The 23,205-nt window shown below is 42.1% G+C and overlaps 2 protein-coding genes across 5 annotated transcripts in view; both read right to left on the minus strand.

Moving 5' to 3' along the window:
* Positions 1-23,205, minus strand: part of Ifrd1 (interferon related developmental regulator 1) — a 50,143-nt gene that overhangs the window by 19,523 nt on the left and 7,415 nt on the right. For 2 of the 4 annotated variants that reach the window (XM_013070302.3, XM_004839625.4), the window contains exons 2-3: positions 886-990; positions 378-462 (exon numbers count right to left, since the gene is read on the minus strand). In XM_013070302.3, the coding sequence (XP_012925756.1) occupies positions 378-462; positions 886-934 (134 nt within the window). In that variant the 5' untranslated portion in view covers positions 935-990. Of the gene's footprint in view, positions 1-377; positions 463-885; positions 991-3,200; positions 4,895-4,962; positions 5,132-23,205 lie in introns of those variants that run through there. The other 2 variants (XM_004839624.4, XM_087206711.1) reach the window with 2 other exon arrangements.
* On the minus strand, positions 5,106-5,264 carry LOC147829273 (uncharacterized). The gene has a single exon (XM_087206713.1). The coding sequence runs from the start codon at positions 5,262-5,264 to the stop codon at positions 5,106-5,108; it is 159 nt and encodes a 52-aa protein (XP_087062839.1).

Consider the following 23,205-nt stretch of genomic DNA (forward strand, 5'->3'; position numbering starts at 1 on the left):
GGTGGGAGTACGTCACAGTCAATGACTTACAAACAGCTTACTTCTTTCTATCTACACATCTTCTAATCCAATTGTCATCAAGCTCTAGATATTTTTCAATAATATAACTGTAATCTACAATTTACCTAATACACAAAAGCTTTTTAAGCTGCTTTAGATTATACCATTTTACTGTTTAGCAGTTTAACAGCCATGACTAAGTGATGACATTTGTTTTTTGTGGTACTGGGGGCTGAACCCAGGCCTTTTCTTCATTTTTCATTCTGAGACACAGTCTCAATGAGTCATCCAGGCTGGGCTTGAACTTGTGATTCTCCTTCTCAGTGTGTGCCACCACAACCAACTCAGAATGCAGAGATTTTAGAAGTATTTCCTACCTCTTGTCCAAGGCTAGGTCAATTAATCCCCTCAACTTGTACTCTAAGTCTTCTTGGGTTCCTTCTTCATCAAGGACTTCTGGTCCTGTAAACAAACATCGTAAAGTAGGAAAAAAAGACAGTGACCAAGTTATAGTGTACCTTAGATCAGTGGTGGCACACCTATGCATGTGTGCCACAGTGGGCATGCCAAGGCCTTTCTGTCAGCACTCAAGCCGACTCACCCTAAATATTCAGGTTTAACTGCAGTGTTGGCACTTTGCGATAAATAAGTGGGTTTTAGAATGCAGTTTGGGCACTCCATCTCTAAAAGGTTCGCCATCGGGTCAGGGATTTAGCTCAGTGGTTCTGCTGCCTGCCTCACAAGCATAAGGACCCGAGTTCGATCCTCAGTACCAAAAATAAAGAAAGAAAAAAGAAAAGGTTCGCCACCACCGCCTGAGATGTAAGACTTCCTCCACCTAAAACATGTTTTATGTAAAGCTGCACGTGCAAATTTAAAACATACCATCTTCAGCAAAACTGGAAGGGTCACTGTAACCGCTGCAATGGCTCATGGTTTCAATCGATGCATCTTCATCACTAAAAGGTTGAATACTTCGATGCTGGCCACCTATTAGGTTAAAAGGGAAAGAAGCAGATGATTTTGTTGCTATCTATACAAATATTTAACTCAAAAATTTTTAAGTTTAAACCCAAATATATTTTTTTTAAAAGGTGATATCCCAAAAGTATATACTTAAATATTCCTAAAGTCAGTTCACCCAATCTAATCTATATATCAGAGCACTAATTACAATATAAATCAACTTTACAAATATATTAATTATAACAACACTGATGAAACAAAACCTGATAGGAGAAAAAAATTACTTTCAAACCATAATTTCAAATCATAAAGCACAATAAAATACATTGAGAAACAGTATTATGCCATAATCATGGTAAGAATAAGACACATAAATACATTTTCTAACAACAATGACTGGGTTTAGGAAACATTAACTGGTACCTATGTTTTCAGGTACACATGTCTTATGGTAAAGAAAACTAAAGGCATATACATATCTATGTTAAGGCAGGGTAGTTTTAAAGATTAAGAAAAAAGTCTTAAAGTTTTGGTTATTTCACATGTTATAAAAGCCTGTTAAATGACCTTTAAAAGAAAGGTTCCAGCATATCCAAGAGTTTAAAAATATCAATGGTGTTACAAAAAAAAACAACCCTTTTTTGAAACTGGAATATCTCTTGTCAACCTCATTAACTTAAGGAATAAATACCCAGTCAGGGCCGGGGATATAGCTCAGTGGTACAGAGCCTGCCTGGCAAGCGCAAGGCCCTGAGTTAAATTCCTGGTACTCCCCCCCAAAAAAGATTACCCAGTTATGAGTTAAAATGAATAATGAGTTAAAGTGAGTCCCAAACTCTGCCCTCAAAGTGACCTTGAATCAACTGATTTACCGGAGCCAAACTTCCTGCGTCAGTAAACAAAGATTTCTCCAACTATCACTAGGTCTCATGTTCAAAAGTTACACTGTTTACTACCTATTGCTTAAATCCTCCAAATTTAAGACTGTTACAGTTGGGTTATTTTTCTTTAAAACAGGGGAGTGTCTTTTTTTAATCAAAACAATTTAGCAGATTTTCAAAATTAACACAGGAAGTAGCCTTCAAATTTGCTTGCTTCCTGCCAAAGCAGTAAAATTAGTATAAAGACTATACATTGAGGCCAAGATCCTAAAATTCTTAATCACAATGCTTAGGGTAGAAATAAACAAAGACCCATGACATCATATTTATTTTTTAATCTGTTTCATGACTAGAAGTCATGGCAAGTTGAGCATCATGTGATTAATTACCACGTTTATTCACAAGTCATTTACATTTTTTTCATATTACTAAGCCTATTACTAAGAGTATTCCTATGCAGCTCTTACTCAGCTCCCTTCTCTAATTAGTTTCAATGATTTCTTTCCAAGACTCAAGAGAAATAGTTTAAAAAAAAAAAAAAAAGCCAAAACCTTGTATGAATGCCTGCTATCTAGGTCAAACTCAACTTGTGATCCTATGTAACATTAATGAGGTGTCACTATAGACACATAAAGTCCTTTTTTCTAGAGGGCTTACTATCCAGATTTTTTTCATCAAATTGCTCTCTTCAAATTACAGTAGGTGCTATGACAGAGGAATGCATACTTGTATAAAAGGGCAATTGTCTTAGCTTCCTAGAACTCTCTAACTTAAAAAGAATCTAAATAGGAAATTCACTGAAGTGATAAAGTTGGTTATTTCTTTGGTTATATAGCTCAGATCTCATTTAAAACCCATTTCTTCTGGATGCCATTTAAAAATATCAGTAAGGTATGTAGTTTTTTAAGAAAATGTGATAGATTTTCATCTCTTCTACTCACTTACATTTATTGAATAAGCAAAACATTCACATAAGGCCAAGATACAGTTACAGAAAGTGCAATCTCATCCCCCTAACTTTTTCCTTCAGTTCCATTTGCAAGAGGTAACTACAGTTCACAAGTTCTATAATGTAAGCTTCCAAAAATATTCAAAGCAGATACAGTTGTGTAAACTAATCAAATACTAATTACTTTCCATTTGCTTATATATTAAAAATGAGTGCTTAAATGCTTGCACTGCTTATGCTGAAATGCGGTGTTTAAATGTATCTTTTCCATTAAAATTAATTCAGAAGGCAGCAATAATAAGGCTGATAGGTCATAAACACGTTTTGATACAAAATTTCAAAGTCAGTTCCCTCACCACGAGGCCTGAACAGTAAGAACTGTACATGGAAGGAAGGAGGCTCACCAGGAAGCTTCAAGCGGAAAGGGGGATTTAGATCACTATTCACGTTTCCATTTTCAAAACGACTACCTTGCTACGTCTCCATTACTTCCATTTCATCCACAAAAAGTAAACTCAAGAATAAAGTTAATATGGCTTTGCTAGACAGAATCCAAATGTTTATTTCTGATAAGGAAATGCTGAAACGGAGCTAAGAGGTATCCTCCATTGGCCCACAGCAAGCAGATGTCATAACTAGATTTCACATCTTGAAAAGAATGAATTTCATTAACAGGGAGAACGTTCAATCAAAATAACCATCTGGGCCAGGGATTTAGCTCAGTGATTCTGCCACCTGCCTCATAAGCGAAAAGTCCCGAGTTCAAGTTCGTTCCCCAGTACCAAAAATAATAACAATTTTAAAAAACCATTTTTTAAAAAAAGGATGTCATTTATAATCGTCTGCTCCCATTGTCAATTATGAAACGTTTAATACACTAGCACAAGTTTTGGGATGCCATAAATCCTGCAGGAAAGTTGTTTTTGTTTTTTGGTACCGGGGATTCAACTCGGGACCTTGCGCTTGAGAGGCAGGCGGCGGAACCACTGAGCTAAATCCCCGGCCCCTGTAGGAAAGTTTTTAAAATGGCTATTCTTAATCATCTTTAACAAGATACAGTAACTGGTATATTTACTTTTCTAATGAACAATGGAATATCATTCCGAGGAACTGAGTAGCAACCGGGTGGACAAACACCTAATCACTAATGTTCACCTGATGTGATAATGTTTGCGGGTGGTCTAACACTCAACTCCACAATCTCTATAAACAATTACTAAATGAGATGACTGTATCCAGTTTAATACTACTCGATGTGAGTTTAGTGTGGCGTCTCATAGAAGGGACTTTCTAGTCGAGAATCGTTTTCTTCTTAGCTTTATGATTACTAAGTACAAATCCGTATTCAGGAAGCTCCTAATTTGCTGTGTGAATACAACAAACCCCCTAAACTTTCAGACAATTCCAATCTGGGCTCCATCACCCCTGTCTACCCAGGGCCGCCACAGACCTACAAAAGGCAGCACAAAGGACACCGAGCTCTCTGCCCCGAGCAGCGGGTCTGCTGGAGGAGGGAACAGTGGGGCTAGGGATTCGTGGCTTCCGCGGGTGCCAGCTGGGGATAGGACGGAGCACAGGGTGATGCGACGCCCCCCCCCCCCGCGACGCCACCGCCCGGACGCCGGACCAGGTGGACTCGCGGGGCTCGCAAGCAGGCGGCGGGACGAAAGCCACTCGCGCGTCTCTGCGCCACCCGGGTCCCTTGGTGCAAAGCCCGGGCCGCGTGACGCCAGAGCCAGCCCGAACCGGCCGGATGTCCTGCACTCCGCGAACTCCGTAATGGAGCCGGGGTTCACAGGCGACGGGACGGGTGACAGCGAGGACGCAACCCCAGCTCGGCCCCACCCTGCACCAGGGACAGAGCCTGGACAGCTGGCGGCCGCTTCCGGGGACAACTCCTTTCCCGCCCAGCTCCCGGGCTCCCGGATCCGGACATCCCAACCCAACACCCACTCGCTCCCCGCCCCGCGGCCGGCGCCCCAGCTCGGCCCGCAAGCCAGACCCGACTAGCGCGACGGCCCCGGGCACGACGGGAAATGTAGTCCGCAGCCGCTCTGCGCGCCTCGAGAGGCACACGCGCCCGAAGGGAAGCGAACTACAACTCCCGTGGCGCCCCCCGCAGGAGCCCGGCCGGCAAACCGGCGCCGGCGGCGGGTATACCCTCACCTGCCGTCGCCGCCGTTGCCGTCGCCGCGGCTGCCCCTGAGCCGCAGCCGCCACCACTGCCACCGCGGTGGGGAGCGTTCCGCTTCTTATTCTTCGGCATCGTGGGACGCCCGGTGCCGCCTAAGGTGGGAGCTCAGCGAGGATCAGCCGATTGAGCTGCACTTTCTACTCGTGCGTCTGTGCGGCGGGCGGCTGAGAGGCGAGTCTTCGGCTAACAACAGAGGCGAGAAGCGGCGGGGGCACAAGTGGGCAGCGGCGACAGCAGAAATCCCCGTGAAGAGCTGTGATCGGAAACGATACATGTTTCTCTCTAGCGCGGGAGCTAAGGCGGGGGTGGGGGAGACCGCGACGCCTTAAGTAGCCAGACGGCCTTCTGACGTCACCAGTGTAAGGCGGGGGTAGAATGTTCAACAGCCAATCGCTGAAGATCTCCCCACCCGCGTCCACTGTGCCGGCACCTGGACCGTGACTCCCAATCCCATGCCGCAAGTCTGCACTCCAGGCCCGGGCCGCACTCCTCGGGGGCGCACTGGACTTTGGGAAATGTAGGCTGGGGGCGGGAGTCTCCCGAGGCCCTGCCCGGCGCCGCGTCCGCCTTGGAATGGAGCGGGCAGGTCCGCCTCTGAGCCACGCGGCGGGAAGGCGGATGACCGGCGCCCCCCTCCAGCCCGGAGCTGCACAGTCGGCCCGTGCTCCTCTTCCCGGGGCAATCTGCTTTGCCCTTTCCCCCGCCTCTGCCCGAAGCGTACAACTCCTTGGGAACTTTTCCATGGCCGCAGTTGTTGAATTAAGTGTATCGGTCATCAGTACCTATAATCCAAATCTGGTTCGGGACTGTGTTGTCCACAGTTCCCCCCAGAAAGTGTGCTTTTATCTGCTTGTGTCCTTCGTGTAGCGCTCATTCTAGACCAGAAGACAACTGGCACATCCGAAATTCAGTGTCATAGATTTTTACCCAAGGACACCTCCTTAACCCTACCTGGGATAAGAATTTCTGAGAACTTGACAGCTGGTTAAACAAACATGAGCTATAAATATCACTAATCGCAGCAGGTTTTGTTTTGTTTCACAAGGTGCTTCTAGATCTCTTGTCTTCCTTGTTCCATCTATGCTATATTTTGGGCCTGTAATTAGGTTCGCATTCTATGCTCATGACAGACCAAACTCACTGACTCACCTCAATGTAGGTGACTCATTCTCTACTACACCTCTCACCTGAGCTCCAGTCTCTCATTCTTCCATTTCCACCTATGGCACTTGCACCTCAATCTAACATCTGTAAACAAGTAGGTACAGTACTTCCCTCTTCCCCTTGTGCTCCTTGTGCTATTGTCCTCCTATATGTTCACATTTCAACACTCACGTTCACACGTGGTTCCTCTTCCCCCAAAGCTGAAATTCACAGCCTGTTCACCAGTGACACATAGCCTCAGTCTTTCTGCCCATGTTTCATGCCCAGTGATAGATACTTTGAGATTCACTCTTGTATCCTTTTTTATTATCCTCTGCTTTAATATTTGTTACAAAAATTCTGTGGTTCCCAGGTAGTGATATACTAAATACCAACCCCACTGGCTTGACCCTGACCACTTTCTGGTCTCTTCTTTCACCGTTTCCCATTACGTCTTTTTCTTCAGCTAAATAGGGTTGCTCTTCGTTTCCACTACACAGCTCCAGTCTCCCGCTTCCATTTCATCGAGCACAGTTTCATGTTCCTGTCATGCCTGTCCTCCCATCTTCACCTGGAGACTGGATCCATCTTTCCGGATCTAGCTCAAATGCTGCACCTTCTTGAAGCCTCCAGCCAGAATCCTTTCTTCCTCAACTCTTCCAGTGTTTTTCGTAAGATAGCACTTAAACACCCCACAGGCCTACCATTCAAAGGGCCACATTTCTTGATTGCTTTTACTTTGTTTAATCCTGAAGCAGCAAATAAACTGCACAGAACACGTAAGACAGGCAAGGATGCAGGTTGGTGGGCGGGGCTCCCACAGATTCCCTTGGATCTGATACAGGCCCATCTGAAACTCAGTGGTGTTGGCACAGGTTTTGGAGGAGCATAGAGCTGTAAACGCTGTACCTTTTAGAACCTCATTATCGTCATCGTGCGGAATCAGCCTGTTATATCCACAAGGCAATAATTTTGCTACTTTCTAAGTCCCATCACCAGAGCCTAATGTCTGGCTGCTAATCCTTAAGATTTGTCCTTTGCCCAAATTTGGCAAAGGTGCTGTATTTCTGCATCCTTACATGCCCACTTGGAGGCTGTTCTTGGGCGGGACTATTCAGAGCCTACCTCATCATGTATGTAGTGGTTTTACATTTATTTGTGAACACATCTGATATCTCATGAAATTATTAGCTTTCTCAAAACAAAAATCTTGCTTTCACTACCTCTGTATTCCTCATGGAACATAAAGAGCTGTTATATTTTTAATTATAGTATCTGTTAAAGAACAGTTTACAAAATAATTATTTTATAAAACAATTTATTTTTTTGAGCCAAAGTAAAAGAAAAACTATATATCATTGCATATGTGGAGTAGCTGGGGATTTTAGCTCAGTGGTGCCGCCGGATTGCCTCGCAAGCTCAAGGTCCTGAGTTTGATCCCTGATACCGAAACACACACACACACACACACACACACACATCTGGAGTATAAATTTCAGCATAATGAATTCTGAGACATACTTTTGATACAATTGCCCTATCATAGTTTTATATATATAGTTTACCTCCGGATCAATACAGAGATAGCCATATGCCTCATGCAAAGGCGGTTTTCCACTAAACATACTGTTTTGCACCATGTTTAAAGGAATTACAAGACTCCAAACATTGAGTCAACAAATAATGACAAATGCAGGAAGAAAGGGGTGCTTCTGCCCCATCTCCTTAGCCAAGATCAAGTCCTGTGGCGACCCCTGGCTGAGGGTGGGCTAGAAGGCAGCTATATGTAGTTGGGCTCATTGGCAATCAAATCTGAGGTTCTGTCTCTAAGAATGAAGGGGAAATCATGGATATAAGGGAGACAACCAGCAATGTCTGCTCTGAAACTGGGAGGGAAAGTTCTGTGCACTAATAAAAAAATATGACATATTTGTTACCAACTTGACATCATGTGCTACCTCGAACCACTTAGTATTCTTTAAGATGTATTCTCCTCCTATAAAACACAATTTAGATCAGGCATAGTGGCACATGCCTGTAGTCTCAGCACTCTGGAGGCTGAGGCAGGAGCATCACTGCAAGTTCAAGGTCAGCCTGGGCTACGTAATGAGTTCAAGACCAGAAAAATAAAACAGGGGCCAGGGAAATAGCTTAGTGGTGCAGCACCTGCCTAGGCCCTGAGTTTGATTCCCCAAACAAACAAACAAACAAACAAATAAATAAATAAATCCATCTAACAGATCTCACCATTGTGATAAGTACACGCGAATGTTGCAAGAATAAATGTGACGTTAATCAGAATTTGGGGGCCCACTTAAGCTGTCCTGAGATCTGTCATTCCAAGTAGCACATACACATTCAAACGTTGCTTAAAGGGATAAACATAAGAGCTTTTCTTTGAATGTCTTCAGTCATGACCCCCTTGAGTTTCCCTACACAGCATTAAGCAGATTTAAATATCTCCACAGTCCTCTGTATAGGATTTATCAGAATCTGGCTCTGGCTTATGGCTCCCAAATCACTTCCCATCACTTAACACAGTCTGACTCCCAACAGGTTTCCGAACTCCCGGGCCCAAGTTTCTGGGCCTCACACGGCCAGCCGTGCCATTTGCCCAGCTCCCTTCTTGTCTTCCATCCCTCTTCTCCCCCACTGTACCTCAGCCACACCAGTCTTCTTTGCCAACTCAAAAACACAGAGTTCAGTCCCTGCTTAAGACCTTTGCAGCAGCTCCTCTCTCTGCCTGATCTGATTAGCATGAGCTTCCCAGTTGCCACTCAGAGCTCAGCTTAAATGACACCTCCCACTCTCCATCCGAAAGTAGCAGCCTCACACCCCACCACCACCTTGCCTCTGCTCTTCTCCCACAGCAACCTCACTACCTCAGACTTCTCTAGTTCAATTACGTCTCTCTCCTCTATGAGAATATTAGAATTATGAGAGAAGAGAGCCTGTCTACTTTTTTCACTACTTTATCTTCAGTACTGGAACAGAAGATAGCACTTAGTAGACATTCAATTAATATGACTAAAGAAGTAGGTAAGTAATTAAATGTCACTCCTCTTCCTAGAACATCCCTCCCCAAAATCTCTCCCTCGTCCTTTAAGTCATCTAAATTATCTGATTTAAACATCCCTTGTCCCTGTCTCATAATGTCTTCTCTAGGATGGCATTAATTGTATGTATTGCAATTTTTGATTACTTATCTGTTTCCCCATCAAATACAAAGTCCAAGTTGGCCACTTCTGAAACACATAATGGGTCTTTACCATCACATGTAGCACCTTTGTGTGATTAGAAAAAGAGGACACCCAGCCTCTAGGCTGGAATTCAGCCCCTGCTCTCCCTTTGCCAAAGAGCCACATAGAGTGTCTCTGTGTGTTTAAATGAGCGAAGAAATAAATTTCTTCCTATCTGAGCAGCTTTCTTGAAAGCAAAGAAACTATGGTGGGGAAAGCATATTAATGAGACTAACATGTATCAGCACTTCACACTGTCATTCTTATAGTGTCTTTTTACACATTTTCATGTAACTCACACCAACCCTAAGCAGGAAAGATTAGTCTTACCATTTTATGGATGAAGAAATGGGTTCAGAGAGGTTTTGCAACTTCCCCGAGGTTGCACCATCATTGGTAAACAGTGAATCTGTGATTAAAACCCAGGCCATCTGATACCAAGGTTGTCCTTGGCCCGCCTTTATCACAAGGCGACCTGACGCTTGTTCCCAGGAGTCATGGGTTCATATGCAGTCCTGCTAGAAAAGCCCTGTGTGGGCAAAATCTTGTCCTGTTTTCCTTTCTTTTAGTGTACCTGGACCACTACTGCCAAAATGCATGGGTTGTAGCCGGGGATTTAGCTCAGTGGTTTCGCCGCCTGCTGCACAAGCGCAAGGAGTTCGATCCCCGGTACCAAAAAAAAAATGTGTGGGTTGTTCAATTGTTGACTGCCTCATGATTATTGGACAGATTTTGATTTTTTGGATATCTCTAAGCTTATAGAAGAATATATCAAATAGTAATGTTATCCAAACAATTTTTTTAAAAATAATCATCACCTGTTAAGTTTCAGGTTTCATTGTTTTCTTATCATGTTTGCCATTTTTGTTTTATTACCAAGAGCAGACTTTAGATATTGATTTGGCTTATAATTTGGCTGTTAAGATTATGATGAGTCACTCTAGGGCCTAAGTGTAAATTGTTAATTGACCTTTTGGCTGGTGTTTGGAGATAGACTTCCCCATGCCAAAGGTCACAATTGAGTCTCAATGATCCATGAGATTGTGACCTCCCTATAGCAAGGAAACACTGCAGCTGAGGAATTACGAGTCTCTGCAACCATTCTCTAAGATCAAACGTTAGCTAAGATAATGCAGGTGGCTTGTTAGCTATGACCTGCAAGATAGCACAGGTGCCTTGTTAACTGTCACCTGTTCCTTCACAAGTATACAGTCACTCCCTTTTCCAAACGTGGCTCATTAGTACATTAATCCTGCTATTCCTGACATCTACCGTCATGCCCCCTTGCTCTGTTGTATAATCGCAAATACTGACGAATCCAGAGCTCATGGTTTTAGCCAGGACAAACCAAGATTAGGTGGTCTTTAGCCAGGAGAGAGCTAACAATCAATTCCTGCCTCCCCGCCCCCCCGACTCATAAACTATTATTCATTATTCTTTATTCCTTGTTCTTTGTATATTATTCTCTCATCCCCTGCTGTCCTCTCATCTGGCGACTGGACATCCCCCGGTGGCTGGTCAGGCTATCAACCTGACAACCAGTGAAGCTATCAGCAGAAACAACCAAGAATGGTGTTAATGCAACATGCTAAATTCGAAAGTCCTGTTAGGTTAAGAAAGGATATCATGGCAGATTTTGTTAGAACTGATTAAGTCTTGAAATAAATTTTGTTTGCCTTTTTTCTTTCTGTCGTTCAGGAGACTTGTGGGTGTGTGGTTTTCAGTTTTAAAACTGCATGTACTTTCTCTAGCAAAATTTCTAGCGTGAATAACATTCAATTGTCTTCTGAAACAAGAAAGTGGTTTATTTCACAGAGTTGTGGCAATATCAATAATATAAGCTGAGGCTGTGTTAGAATAGTACTGTGAACCATAAGTTCCACAATAGGTACAGGGAGAAGACAGTATTGTTTATGATATTGTGCTGGAAAAGCTTTTAATGGTAACAGTACACACGTGGAATTACCTTTGACAATAAAGAAGGCCACTGGCCCTTTTCATTTGGATATCCTTTGACACTTCACACCAAACAATCGAAATCACCGTGTTTTGTACTGACCTCTCTATCTTACTCCCTACAACCAGCTCTCTTCTCAGCCTTTCTATGCACTAACACTAGTCTTCTGGCCAAACAACTAGAGAATCTTAAATTTGAAAAAGACTTGAGAAACGATCTATGTAAACTCCTGTATCATCTAGGAAATCTTCTGACAACATGACTGAGATCAATGCAGGTCTCTAACTCACTTTTCCAGGTTCAAATCTGGACATACAATTTACACTGGGGTCCTGAGCAAATCCCTTGACCACTCTGTGTATTGGGGTCAATAAGAATAATGATCCATGTGGTTGGATCAAAGAATAAACAATACATGGAAAGTATTTAGCCTACTCCTCAGCACAGAGTAAGCACCAAATGCTAGCCATTAATATAGGCAAACAGTTATTTATATCCATCCTTTCTCAAACTCTGACAGGGCTGGGAACCATTAACTCTTTAAGTTACCTCATTCCAACATTGTGTAGCAATCATTTTTAGCAAAGCCTCATATTCCTTCAAGAGACATTCGTCCTGTGCCTGCTATGTACCAAGGTCTGTGCTAGAACCTGAGGAAAAATGATAAATGAGATCAGGGCATCTGGCTTCATGAAGACACCACTTTAACAAGAGAGCTTAACACCAGGTGGCCCATGGCTTTCCTTCCCTCTCACCTAATTGGAGGTGATACTCTTACTTCTCTCCTAGTTAATCAGCTTCCACCACTCACTTTCTAGGATGTAACAAAGGAGGCCCTTCATCGACACCTAAGCGACTGGTCCATAGGCTCTCAAGGGAGCTCAGTCCTCTCTGGGACCAGGTCATCTTGCCCCTGTGAATCTCCATTTCCTTACCTGAAAAATGAGAGTAAATCCTTGCCCTATTGATGTCACTAGATTATCATAAAAATAAAATGAGATCATTATGAAGGTCTTTGTAACCTACCAGCTACCCCATAATGATGAGATATTCCTTTTTTTAAGGAAAAGAAATGACTCCTAATTACAGAATTTTAGACATCAGTAAGAAAAGGAAGATCTTTTGGCAGGGAGTTGATGTAAGGGGAGAAAGAGTAAATTTACCCAGCACCCAGATCAGACAACAGCAAAACCAGACTGAGTCCACGACAATCTCACTGGTGACCACATCCAGGTTTTAGATCCAGAGAGATCTCGACTCAAAATGCCTTACTGACCACTTACTAGTTTGGTGACTTTATGCAAATTCCTTAATCTAAGCTACTGCTTCTTTGTTCCTAAAGCAGACTCCCTCTTGCTGGGAATTCAGAGTTAGAACTAGAGGTAGAGAGGCTGAACTAGTCTTTTGACCAAAGAATAAAAAGCAGCTATTATCTGCCTACTAAGGACATGAAATAACAAGAAAGCCAGTTTGCAGAGGAATCAATGAAACAGGACTGTGTTGAGCAGCAGACACACAAGATAAACTATCCAACTCCTCATGGGCTTTTACTTCCATGTGGCAGAACTAGTAGAGACTCAAATGAAATCGTGCTCTAAGGCTCCAGGGACACCTTTGAACTTTAAACTGAACTCTTTCTTTATGCTTATGTTAAATCAAGTCAGTTTCTATTTCTTGCAAGCCAGAGTAGGTGATAGTTTCTTCCCCTGATTTCTGGATCTAGTATGTCTTGGTGTGCTAGAATTCTGTCCAGACACTTGCAAGCAGGACTTAAAAAGCTTATCTTTTACTCTCAGATGAAAGGCAGTAAAAGTAGGAGCAGATTCTCCAATATTTTGCAGGCATGTTAGCATTTTTTAAATTATGGAGAAGGTACGCACTGCCAAATTTCACTCATCGTGGGAACTATATATTGTGAACAAATCCAGCCAAAAGAATTCTGAAAAGACACTTAAAAATCTAAGCCAAACCAAACTGGCCATAACAAACTTATCATTTTGAATTATTTTCATTAGATTAGTCTAAAATTATAATTATTTTAAGAGAAAGCCAGGTGTGGTGGCTCATGCTAATTGCAGGCTGAAGCAAGAAGATTAAAAGTTCAAGTCCAGCCTGAGAAACTTAGCAAGAGCATGTCTCAAAATAAAAATAAAAAGAGCTGGTGATATAGTTCAGAAGTAGAGGGCCCAGGATGTAGCTCAGTGGCACCACGCCTGCCTGGCAAGTACAAGGTCCTGATCCCCAGTACAAAAAAAAAAAAAGTAGACCGCTCCTGGGTTCCATCCCCAGTAGAAGGAAGGGTAACGGGTAGAAGAGAGAGAGATATAAACATTTAAACAAAATGCGAAAAGACTGATATCTTTATTAATAAGAAACATTTGGTAAATATTTTTCGTTCCACTCAAGAAAGGCTCTTGTAATTAATTTGTTGCAGATTCCAGCGACTGCCCACCCTAGATCCACTTTACTCCCTTCCTCATTCTCAGAACCCCAATTTTCTTCATCTTGCCAACACCTTTGAGGGGCCATGTGTTTCAGGGAAGGCTAGCTGCCACCTCAGCGGCAGGAGTTGGGCCATGATAGATCCTTCCTGTAAATGGTTGGCTAGACAGGTGCTCGACATGATTTTTAGCCAAGGAGGTGAGAGTTGAGAGTTAAATGGCATAGGAGAAATATTTCTCCTTCCCAAGAGAAATGCAAATGGAGAGATGTTCTTCTCTTTCTTTGGATGTTGACCGTAGAGGGAAGCAAAGGTAACACACCAGGAATGGCAAAAGGGTTAAAAAAAAAACAAAAAACCCAGATGAGGTCTTAGAGTCACTGAATTAACCAAGTAGTACCACCCACCACCTCTAGTGCACTTATGTGAAAAGGTAAATGTCTTTAATATTTAAGTCAACTTTAACTGGAGGTTTCTGTGACTTGGGGCTGAATGCATCCCCACTGTCTTAGTTACTTTCTTCATTGCTGGAACAAAATACCCAACACCCACAAGTTAAAGGAGGAAAGATTCATTTTTAGCTCACAATTTCTAGAGGTATCAGTCCATAATCAGCTGGCTCCAAGGAAGGGTGGCAAGGCAGAGGAGTGTCACAGAGGAGAAACAGCCCATGGCAGGGTAGTAGACAGCAGAAAGCAGTGAGCCTCCTTTTCCCTTTTATTCCATTCAGGCTACACGCCTATTGGTTGGGGCCACCCACATCCAGAGTGGGGCTTCTGTCTTCAGTAAATCCATTCAGCCATACGCAGAACTACACTAAGCCAATTGGTGGATTAACCCAGTATCACACATCCTTAATCCAAGTATCACATACCTATGATCCAGCCACCTCCTAAAAGCCACACTTACGAGTGCACACGGCTCTAAGGGAACATCTAGATATAAGCCATAACACCAATGAATACTGTTACATCTAACAATCTCTTTAAATGAGGGTATCATTTGGCAATTTCTAACATTCTCAGTACGTCTACAGAATGAGTTCAGTAGAAATCATCACCCAACTATTCCCCTACCACCTTTAAAAGTCCCATATGTTCCAAGAAAGAAAATGTCTTTGAAATCCTTGCTCCTGTCATCTGCTATTTTGTACATAGAATGTACCAACATAGAGCCACTGCCCACTTTATGCCTCCTCCACAGAATTCTGTCCAAGGACACCCTGTTAAAAAAAAAAAAAAAGCTCCTAGTTGCAGAATTTTCTTTGCTTCACACTCACTATTATCATATATGACAGTTTAAAGGGCTTTTTTCACTCTCTTTCTCCATCTTTGGCATACCTAATGAAGAATTTTCCATTCCCTTAGTGATGTTTAACAGGGCTATTGTTATTGTTGTTGTTTTGTTTTTGTTAACTGGATAATTGTTTTTGTTAATTGAATTTTTTTTAACGAAAAGATTTTTCAATGGAATGAATCCCTTTTCTGTGAGTGGTATTCCAGGTAGCTAACTTTCATTATGCTAAGGTTGATGATTCATGAATGGTTAGTTTCCTTTTAAACAAGAGCTGTTATGAAAGGTGAGTCATGGTACTGGCTCTATATTCCCAATACTGATGGGATAAAATATACTACACCCACATGATAACAGAGTTAATTCAATATAGGATATGGCTGTTACTTCCTTCAAGGTTATTTGTTGGCTTGATTTTCAGAGTCTTAGCTTTTTGGCACGGGTGATGGAGATATCTACTAATCCCAAATTGTTTCCATTCATGTATCTGTTCAAACAGATTTCTCTGTCTCCTCTTCCTTTTTCTTACAATGCATTTTAAGAAGCCCTAGGCAGAGAGAGGGACTCTAAAAATAGGAAGTGAACCAACAACTTTTATGCTTTCTTTATACGCTTAAGGCAACATTCAAGGATGCTCTTTCCCTGAATGTTCTTATTCTCCCAAGTTCTACCTTCTCCCCACAGCCCAGTGTTTTTCTCTCTAAAGGTATACGTAACTTTCCGTCATTTTCATACCATACAAACTACAATACCTGCCTACATGTTTGCTTTTAAATAAGATAGTACATTTTTCCACCTTGACTATTTTTTTTGCTTGTGATATTACTCATTTTTTTATATTTGTCCCTTCATTTTATTTTAGTTAGTTAGCTGGTTTTTGCCATGCTGGAGATTGAACCCAGGCTTTGCCCATGCTAGGAAAGTGCTCTGCCACTGAGCCACATCCCAAGCCCTTGTTGCCACTGTTTAAAAGTGGAATTGATAGTTATTACCTGACACGTTGGAGAGATATGACTAATTAACTAATGTACTAGTTCGAGGCTGTTTGAAAATAACATATAATGCAATCCACAACTTTGAATTTCATCCTAAGCTCCAGACCCCCTATTCAATCACTGACTTTTCCTTCACCATCCCACAGACTCCACAAATTCAACAAATGAATACTTTATCTTCTCTACCTCATCCCACTCCTACCTGGTTTGCCTTTGGTGTTGAGGATCACGGTTAATGGCTCTACCATTCACCTCAGTATTGAGCCAGAAACCTAACCGCATCCACACTCGAAAACGTTTCACATCTGAAATACGCCTAGACTTCATCTCCTCCTTTCATTCCCCACTGATAATTATCAAGCATTACTTACTTAGACTCCAAGCTCTCTTCCCCCTTCTGGCCCAGCTCTAAATTGTCAGAGATGTCCCGTAAGGCAAATCTCATCAGCATCCCCTGGAGACTTTAGTCTCCAGCTGTGATTCTACCAAAGGAACTGTCCTTTCTGGTGGGGCCTGTAGTGCCTTGGAGACTTTTCTGTCTCAGACAAAGAGCAAAGTCTTTAGTGGTAAAAAGGTCCATTTTCTGGACTCAGACAATCAGTATTTCAACCCTGCCTCCACCAATCACGAGAGGCAAGTTACCAAACTTCTGTGCTTCAGTTTACTGCAGATGATAAAATGAATTAAACAAGATAATATGTGTTAGCATTCAGCACGTGCCTAGCACAAGGTAAGTAGTCAATATGTGTAAGTGATTATTACAGAACATCTATGACTTTCATTAACTTGTTTATATTTTTCTTCATTAGACTTCAAGTTCTTTGCGTCTAATCCATCTTTGTAACCCAGTTCCTGGCACTGCCTGGAAAGCAGTGGACACTCCATACCCATCTTTTAAATGAAATGATCACTTTGCTGCTCTACTCATAACCCTTCATTGGCCTCTTGCCTGTAGAAGAAAATGTACACACTTTACCACAATTTATGAAATCTCTGAAATCAACTATTGAATCAACTATTCAAAGTCAGCCTCTCCTCCACTACAGCCAATCAAGATCACTCACAATCCCCTCAAGGACTCCTCCTCCGAGCAGGAATGTCTTTCCAGGCTTCTTCCTCAGACCTGGTGAACACCTTTTGCTATTAAAGACCCAAATCCAGTATCTATTCCTTGACAATCTTTCCTATCCCTTTTATAGGTAGCCACCAAGTCTAGATACACAGACAACAGCATAATAAATGATTTGTAGGTAATAATAATAATTCAGGATGAAAAAATGTGTCTGGATTGCCAGGCTTCATGGCTGCTCTGGAGCTAGATCTGATCCCCCCTTCCTTCCTGCCTTTTGCCTCTTTTATGGGATACTGATTACCTGGGATAGAACATAGCATACCCAATGCCTTGCTCATCTTCATGTCCCAACCACCCAAACCTGTGACCAACACAGAGTAAATAACATGTCAGTGTGGTGGTTGACTGTGTCAACTTGAGTGAGAAACGCCCAACTGAATTGGCTCAGCATAGCTCTGTGTGTAGAAGGCCCACCCTGGGAGGATTATCGCCAGAATGGTACAAAGTAGGAAAGCTCACTCCTGTTTCTTCGGGGGAGAGCCAGTCTTCACCTTCACCTTGAAAGTCATCTCCTGGCTTCCAACACAGACTCTTCAGCCTCCTGATATGGACTCTCATGGGACTCTGCAGTGAGCTCCAGGCCTTTGACTGCATCCTTCAGATGCCCAGTGCACAAACAGACCCTCTGCACTCTTCCACACCTGACTCTGTGGGTGGCCATTATAAGCTAATCTTGTAAATTCTTATATATTTGTACATCTTGTACTAAATCTGTTTCTTTAGTAAGCACTGACTGATATAGTCAACAAATACTTTTGAACATCATTGTATAAAATTTTTAAAACTGCATCCATTTAGCCATCCATAGTGAATATCCTTAACGTAACCCCTCCCCCTTCCCACTTAGCACTCTCGTCCCAGGTGCTCTGGGGCTGGAGGGGTGGGAAGAACCAGGACACTTGAGCATGTGCTTTGGTGATCACATACCGCATTTATTCCATTCAGTTTTCATTCATGGCTAAAACGTGTCTTCTTTGAACAAATACTCCCATTTTTAAAAAGGAAAAGTTTAAGGAAAATGATCTGCTTTAGTCAGCTCACATTATTTGATACCTTCAAGAAGAAACACATCGATAGAGAGCAAGATGCATAACATATTTCAGTATTGGTACACTGAAATACAAATGCTCATATTAGTAATAGCCAATTAAAGCTTAGTAGAAAGGTATTATCTAAACTGACTAGATTAAATATATTGCTGTTAAGGTCACCATTAGTGTCTCCTGGCTGATGGGACTGATGGATGTGGTCATAGTCAGAACATGCACCATATTTTACAAGTGAACTTGTACACACACGTGTGCACACACACACACACAAAACGCATGCACACACACACACATACACACACCTGCAGTAAATTTCCACAAGATTAGCTTTGGATTGGTAAATTCCAACTCAGTCTCCTCTCAACAAACTCTTCAATGAAACCACATTCCTTAAAGATGACATTTAGCCAGAAAAATAAACGCTTAACATGACGGCTTCATGGCACAGTCTGTAAAATTGAAGACAGCCTCTGGCTAGTGATGATAACTACATTGTCAGAATATGTCTCACAGTAGAAGACTGGCGGGCTTAATGAGAGAACCATTTCAAGGCTCTCTCTGCTTTAATAATGACTCACTGTCCTGAGAAACTTTACTTTCAATAAGAATAAACCTTGGAGTAGCTCATAATTTGATGGTCACTATGGCAACGCTGAAGCTTTCAGAGAAGCTCCCCTTCTGCTGGACGTTATATGTTGGACCTGATTTTGAGAGAGGGTTGTGGTGGAGAGGTAATGGCACTATCACTCGTTGAAATCTAAAGTAAATGATTGCCATCCAGTAAAGTATTACTCTGTGCATTAACCCAACCTATAAAAAGCATCTTGCAATAGGAGCCATAATAAATACTTATTCATAGCACATTATCACCCAAAACTAGGAGCAGTGAATTGGTATTTGAAGCCTCTCAGAAGTTGTTAGATGATACACGCTGATTTTTTTAAAAGCTGAACACTTCCAAAATGTATTAGAGATTCAATAGCCCTTATCCAAAATGCTTGGGACCAGAAGTGTTTCCAATTTTAGAGCTTTCAGATTTTAGGATGTTGGCACAAGTTTTACCAGTTAAGCATCTCTCATCTGAAAATCTGAAATATGAAGTGCTTCAAAATCCAAGGATTTGGGATTTGGGGGTTAGAGATGCTCAAGGTGTACTCAGAAACCAGGCAATGCGCAATCACATATGAGCCAAACTATGAGTAGTCTTTTCAACATGCATGAAAAGTGTTAGGTTTTGACCACACATTTATGTATTTTAAGTATTCAATTCTTTTAAAATCAATCTGCACAAAAGTATGGCTATGTCATTTTGGGTCCAATGATCTTCCAAAATGAAATTTAGGTGGTATGTGAAATCCCTCAAGTTATATGCAAAAATACTGTTTAGTGGAAGGTTGAAGTTATTTAATTTTATCCTATATTAAAACCTATCTTTATGGAATGGACAATCAATAAAAATTTTCACTTACAGAGTTTACAATACCATTATAGTTACTTACTTATTGGATTCACCTTAAATGTAGTGTAGAATTGAATAAGCTACAGTTTTACAACTCTACAGTAGGCATACAAAACTATGTTATAGTATATGACAAGCCCGGTCACCCTGCGACATTCCCATCCATCTTGCTGTGGACCCAGGGCCGCTCCTGGTCCAAGACGGTCTCTTTCTAACTCACAGAAATTTTAAAAGGATCCTTGATGCTTTTGCTTTTAATGAGAATGCGGCAGTCATACAAAGGGGAGCGATTCTCTTTTTTGAGTGGTACTGAGGATTGAACCCAGAGCGCTTGCACTGAGCTACATCCTGGGTCCTTTTTTATTTTTTATTTTGCCCTAAGTTGTTAAATTATTCAGGCTGGGCTGGAAAGTGCAATCATCCTGCCTCAGCCTCCCAGAGTGCTGGGGTTACAGGCATGCAGGTTTTAGCATGCGGAATGCAGGGTAGCTTTCAACTCCGTCCCAGCTCAGCTGGGTCCGTTTTTATAGTTCACAAGATGTACAACTCTATATAGTGACTCTGCAAAACCTTCGCTAATTAAAATGCCTGGAAGAGAGAGCAAGACACACTCTTATGCTATAAAAATAAGAACTACATTTAGCTGATTCTAAGATCCAAGTTCTAACACAACAGTTCTGAAATTTAAGTATCTTACAGTACCATACCTATTCTGCTACCCAGTAAATTTCATATACTGAAAGTACTCAGGGAACAAAGCCACAACAAAGAATACTGAGAAAGTGAAATAACCCTACCTTCTATGTATTATTTCCAGAATAATGTCTTTTTCTATTTAAAAAAAATATGATTACTCTGTAGATCTGTTAAATAGAGCTCTTTCCCTTGTCCTCTGATTTCAAGGACTCCTTAGATGGAAACAGTCCTCCCAGGCCCCAAAGCAGCTTCTTTATACTTTTTGTGGGTTGATGATATCCTACTTTGTACTGAATTGTAATCCCCTGGTTTTCAGGATTGAACCCAGAGCCTTTGCACTGAGCTACTTCCTCAGCCCCTTTTTAAATTTTAAATTTTAGATAGTGTGTCACTAAGTCATTAAATTCCCTGGGCTGGGCCCAAACTTGAGAGCCCCCCGCCTCAGCCTCCCAGAGCGCTGGGATTATAGTCTTGTGCTTCATTTTTCTCACCTGCTGACCTAAGATCTCCCACAGCACAGACACTGTGGGTCTTTCTCCCCTACACCCTGGGCAGCAAAGTGATCAAGTGGAAGCAGGCTGGGCTCTGGAACTGAACAGGTGGGCACCGAGACCCTGGCCCTGATGTCTCCCAGCTCTGTGATCTTCGGGAATTCACTTTACCCCTCTTGGTACCAATTCCCATATCTGTGAATGGGAATAATACTTAATTTGTGAGATTGGTGTGAAGGTTAAACAGGGCCAGAGTTGTAAAGGACTGACACTGAGCAGTATCCTTATAACTGACTGTCACTATTTTTGGAGGCAGCATGAGTTCTAGAATCAGGTAGATTCAGATCTTGGCCTGGTCACTTACTGTGTCCCCTAACTACAGGTTACTTCTCTGTGTCTTGGGTTCTAGGTGCCAGGAAGTTTGGGATCTGACCTGTCTTGTCTGCTGTTGTATCCTTAACATCAACACAGAGCCCAACACTGTGGTTGAAAGAACCAACGAATGACTAAAACAAAAACAGCTCCTCACCACACTATTGTAAGAGTTATAAAAATATGCTCCAATTGGGGCCGGGGATTTAGCTCAGTGGTTTCACTGCCTTCTGTGCAAGCGCAAGGACCCGAGTTCGATCTCCGGTACAAAAAAAAAAAAAAAAATGCTCTGACTACTACTCACAGTGACAATGCTTAGCACACAATAACTTTGTTTGTTTGTTTGTTTTATGGCAGTACTGGGGATTGTATCTGGCGTGCTCTACTGTGGAGCTGCACCCCCAGCCCTTTTAATCTTTTGAGATAGGGTCTTGCCATCTTCTCCAGGCTGGTCTTGAACTTGCAATCCTCTAGCCTCAGCTTTCCAAGTAACTGGGTTTACAGGCGAGCCCTGCCACGCCAGCTACAGTAACTGAGTTTTGAAGGCCTAAGCAAATGGATGCAAACTGGGTCACGAGCACTCCCTATTTCTGCTGTAATTATAGCAGTGGACAAGCAGAGGGCCTGGCTCTGTGGCTGGCCAGATGACTCATTCCTTCTAGTATTAAATGCACTCATAAGTACAATACAATGCGATTAGAGGCAGCAAGATCACTTGTTCATTTAGTAAATATTTATAAGCATTTAGGATGGGAAGGACACAAAAATGGATAAATATATGTCACCAAGGACATCTATGTTAGGAACAGAACATAAAGGAGATTCCAAAAAGATCGTAATGAGTGTAAAGGACACATGGGAGTCCTTTTCCTTACTTTATTTCAAGTACTTTCCTAACTATGACCTTCCTGCTTCCTCCCGTGGAGCCAAAGGGACTCTTCCCTGTGATCTCTGGTTATAAATGCCAGTAGTATAGAAGCAGATACTGTGAAGTGATAGTTATGTTACCCTGATTTGAATATTATACAAGGTATTCACGTATCAGAACAGCACACAAGAAGCATGTGTTAAACTTCATGTTTTTATGCATCTGTTCTAAATAATAAATTTTAATTAATAAAAAGAAATAGGTTATGAAAGTCAGGAAAAGGGAGTTTCCTACTGTCTTTGATATTTCCTCACCAGTATTACATCATGACAATAAGGAGGACTATGCAGAGCGGGGAATGGGTGGTGGGAGAGTTAATAACAGCTAGGCGTCTAAAACTAAATGAATGCAGCTGGGCATGTGCCTGTAATGCCAGCACTCTGCCAGGCTGAGGCAGGATGGTCATAAATTCAAACCCAGCCTGGGTAACTTACAAATTAGTGAGATCCTGTCTCAAAATAAAAATTTAAAAATAAGAGGCTGGGGATATAGCTTAGTGTGAAAGCCATGGGTTCAATAACCAGTATTGCAAAAAATAAATACATACATATATAAATTGTCTTAGTTGCTTTTCTCTCATTGCTGAGACAAAGTACCCAACACCTAAAATTAAAGGGGCAAAGGTTTATTTGGCTCACAGTTTGTAGAGGTTTCAGTCCACAACCGGCTGGCTCCAAGGCAGGGTGGCAGAGGGGCAACAGTTCATGGAAGTGGAAAACAGCAGAAGCAACAAGGAAATGGGGAGGGACCCTCAACAGTGTCTTTCTGCTCCTTTTATCTTAAGCAGATTACTTAGGAAGAGTAGCACTCACACCCTCAATCCTAGTGCCCTTGAGCCTAGCATTGCACCAAGAATCAATCCCAGAAAAAGCCACACCTATGACTGCATGAGGCTTTGGGGGAACATCAAGACATAAGCCAGAACATAACGAACATAAATGATTGTGCCCTGTTCATAGCCTGGATTCTAGGTGATTGAACCTAAAACATTCCAAACTAATGTGTGTCCTAGTTCGTCAAC

The sequence above is a fragment of the Heterocephalus glaber genome, unplaced genomic scaffold (genome assembly GCF_053883595.1).
Source record: "Heterocephalus glaber isolate CG9 unplaced genomic scaffold, H.glaber_assembly_v1.0 deba00000676, whole genome shotgun sequence".
In the NCBI taxonomy this organism is placed as follows: Eukaryota; Metazoa; Chordata; class Mammalia; order Rodentia; family Bathyergidae; genus Heterocephalus; species Heterocephalus glaber.

Bases quoted from the DNA above. Each gene is read 5' to 3' on its own strand.
- LOC147829273 (XM_087206713.1), bottom strand. From the start codon at position 5,264: ATGTATCGTTTCCGATCACAGCTCTTCACGGGGATTTCTGCTGTCGCC.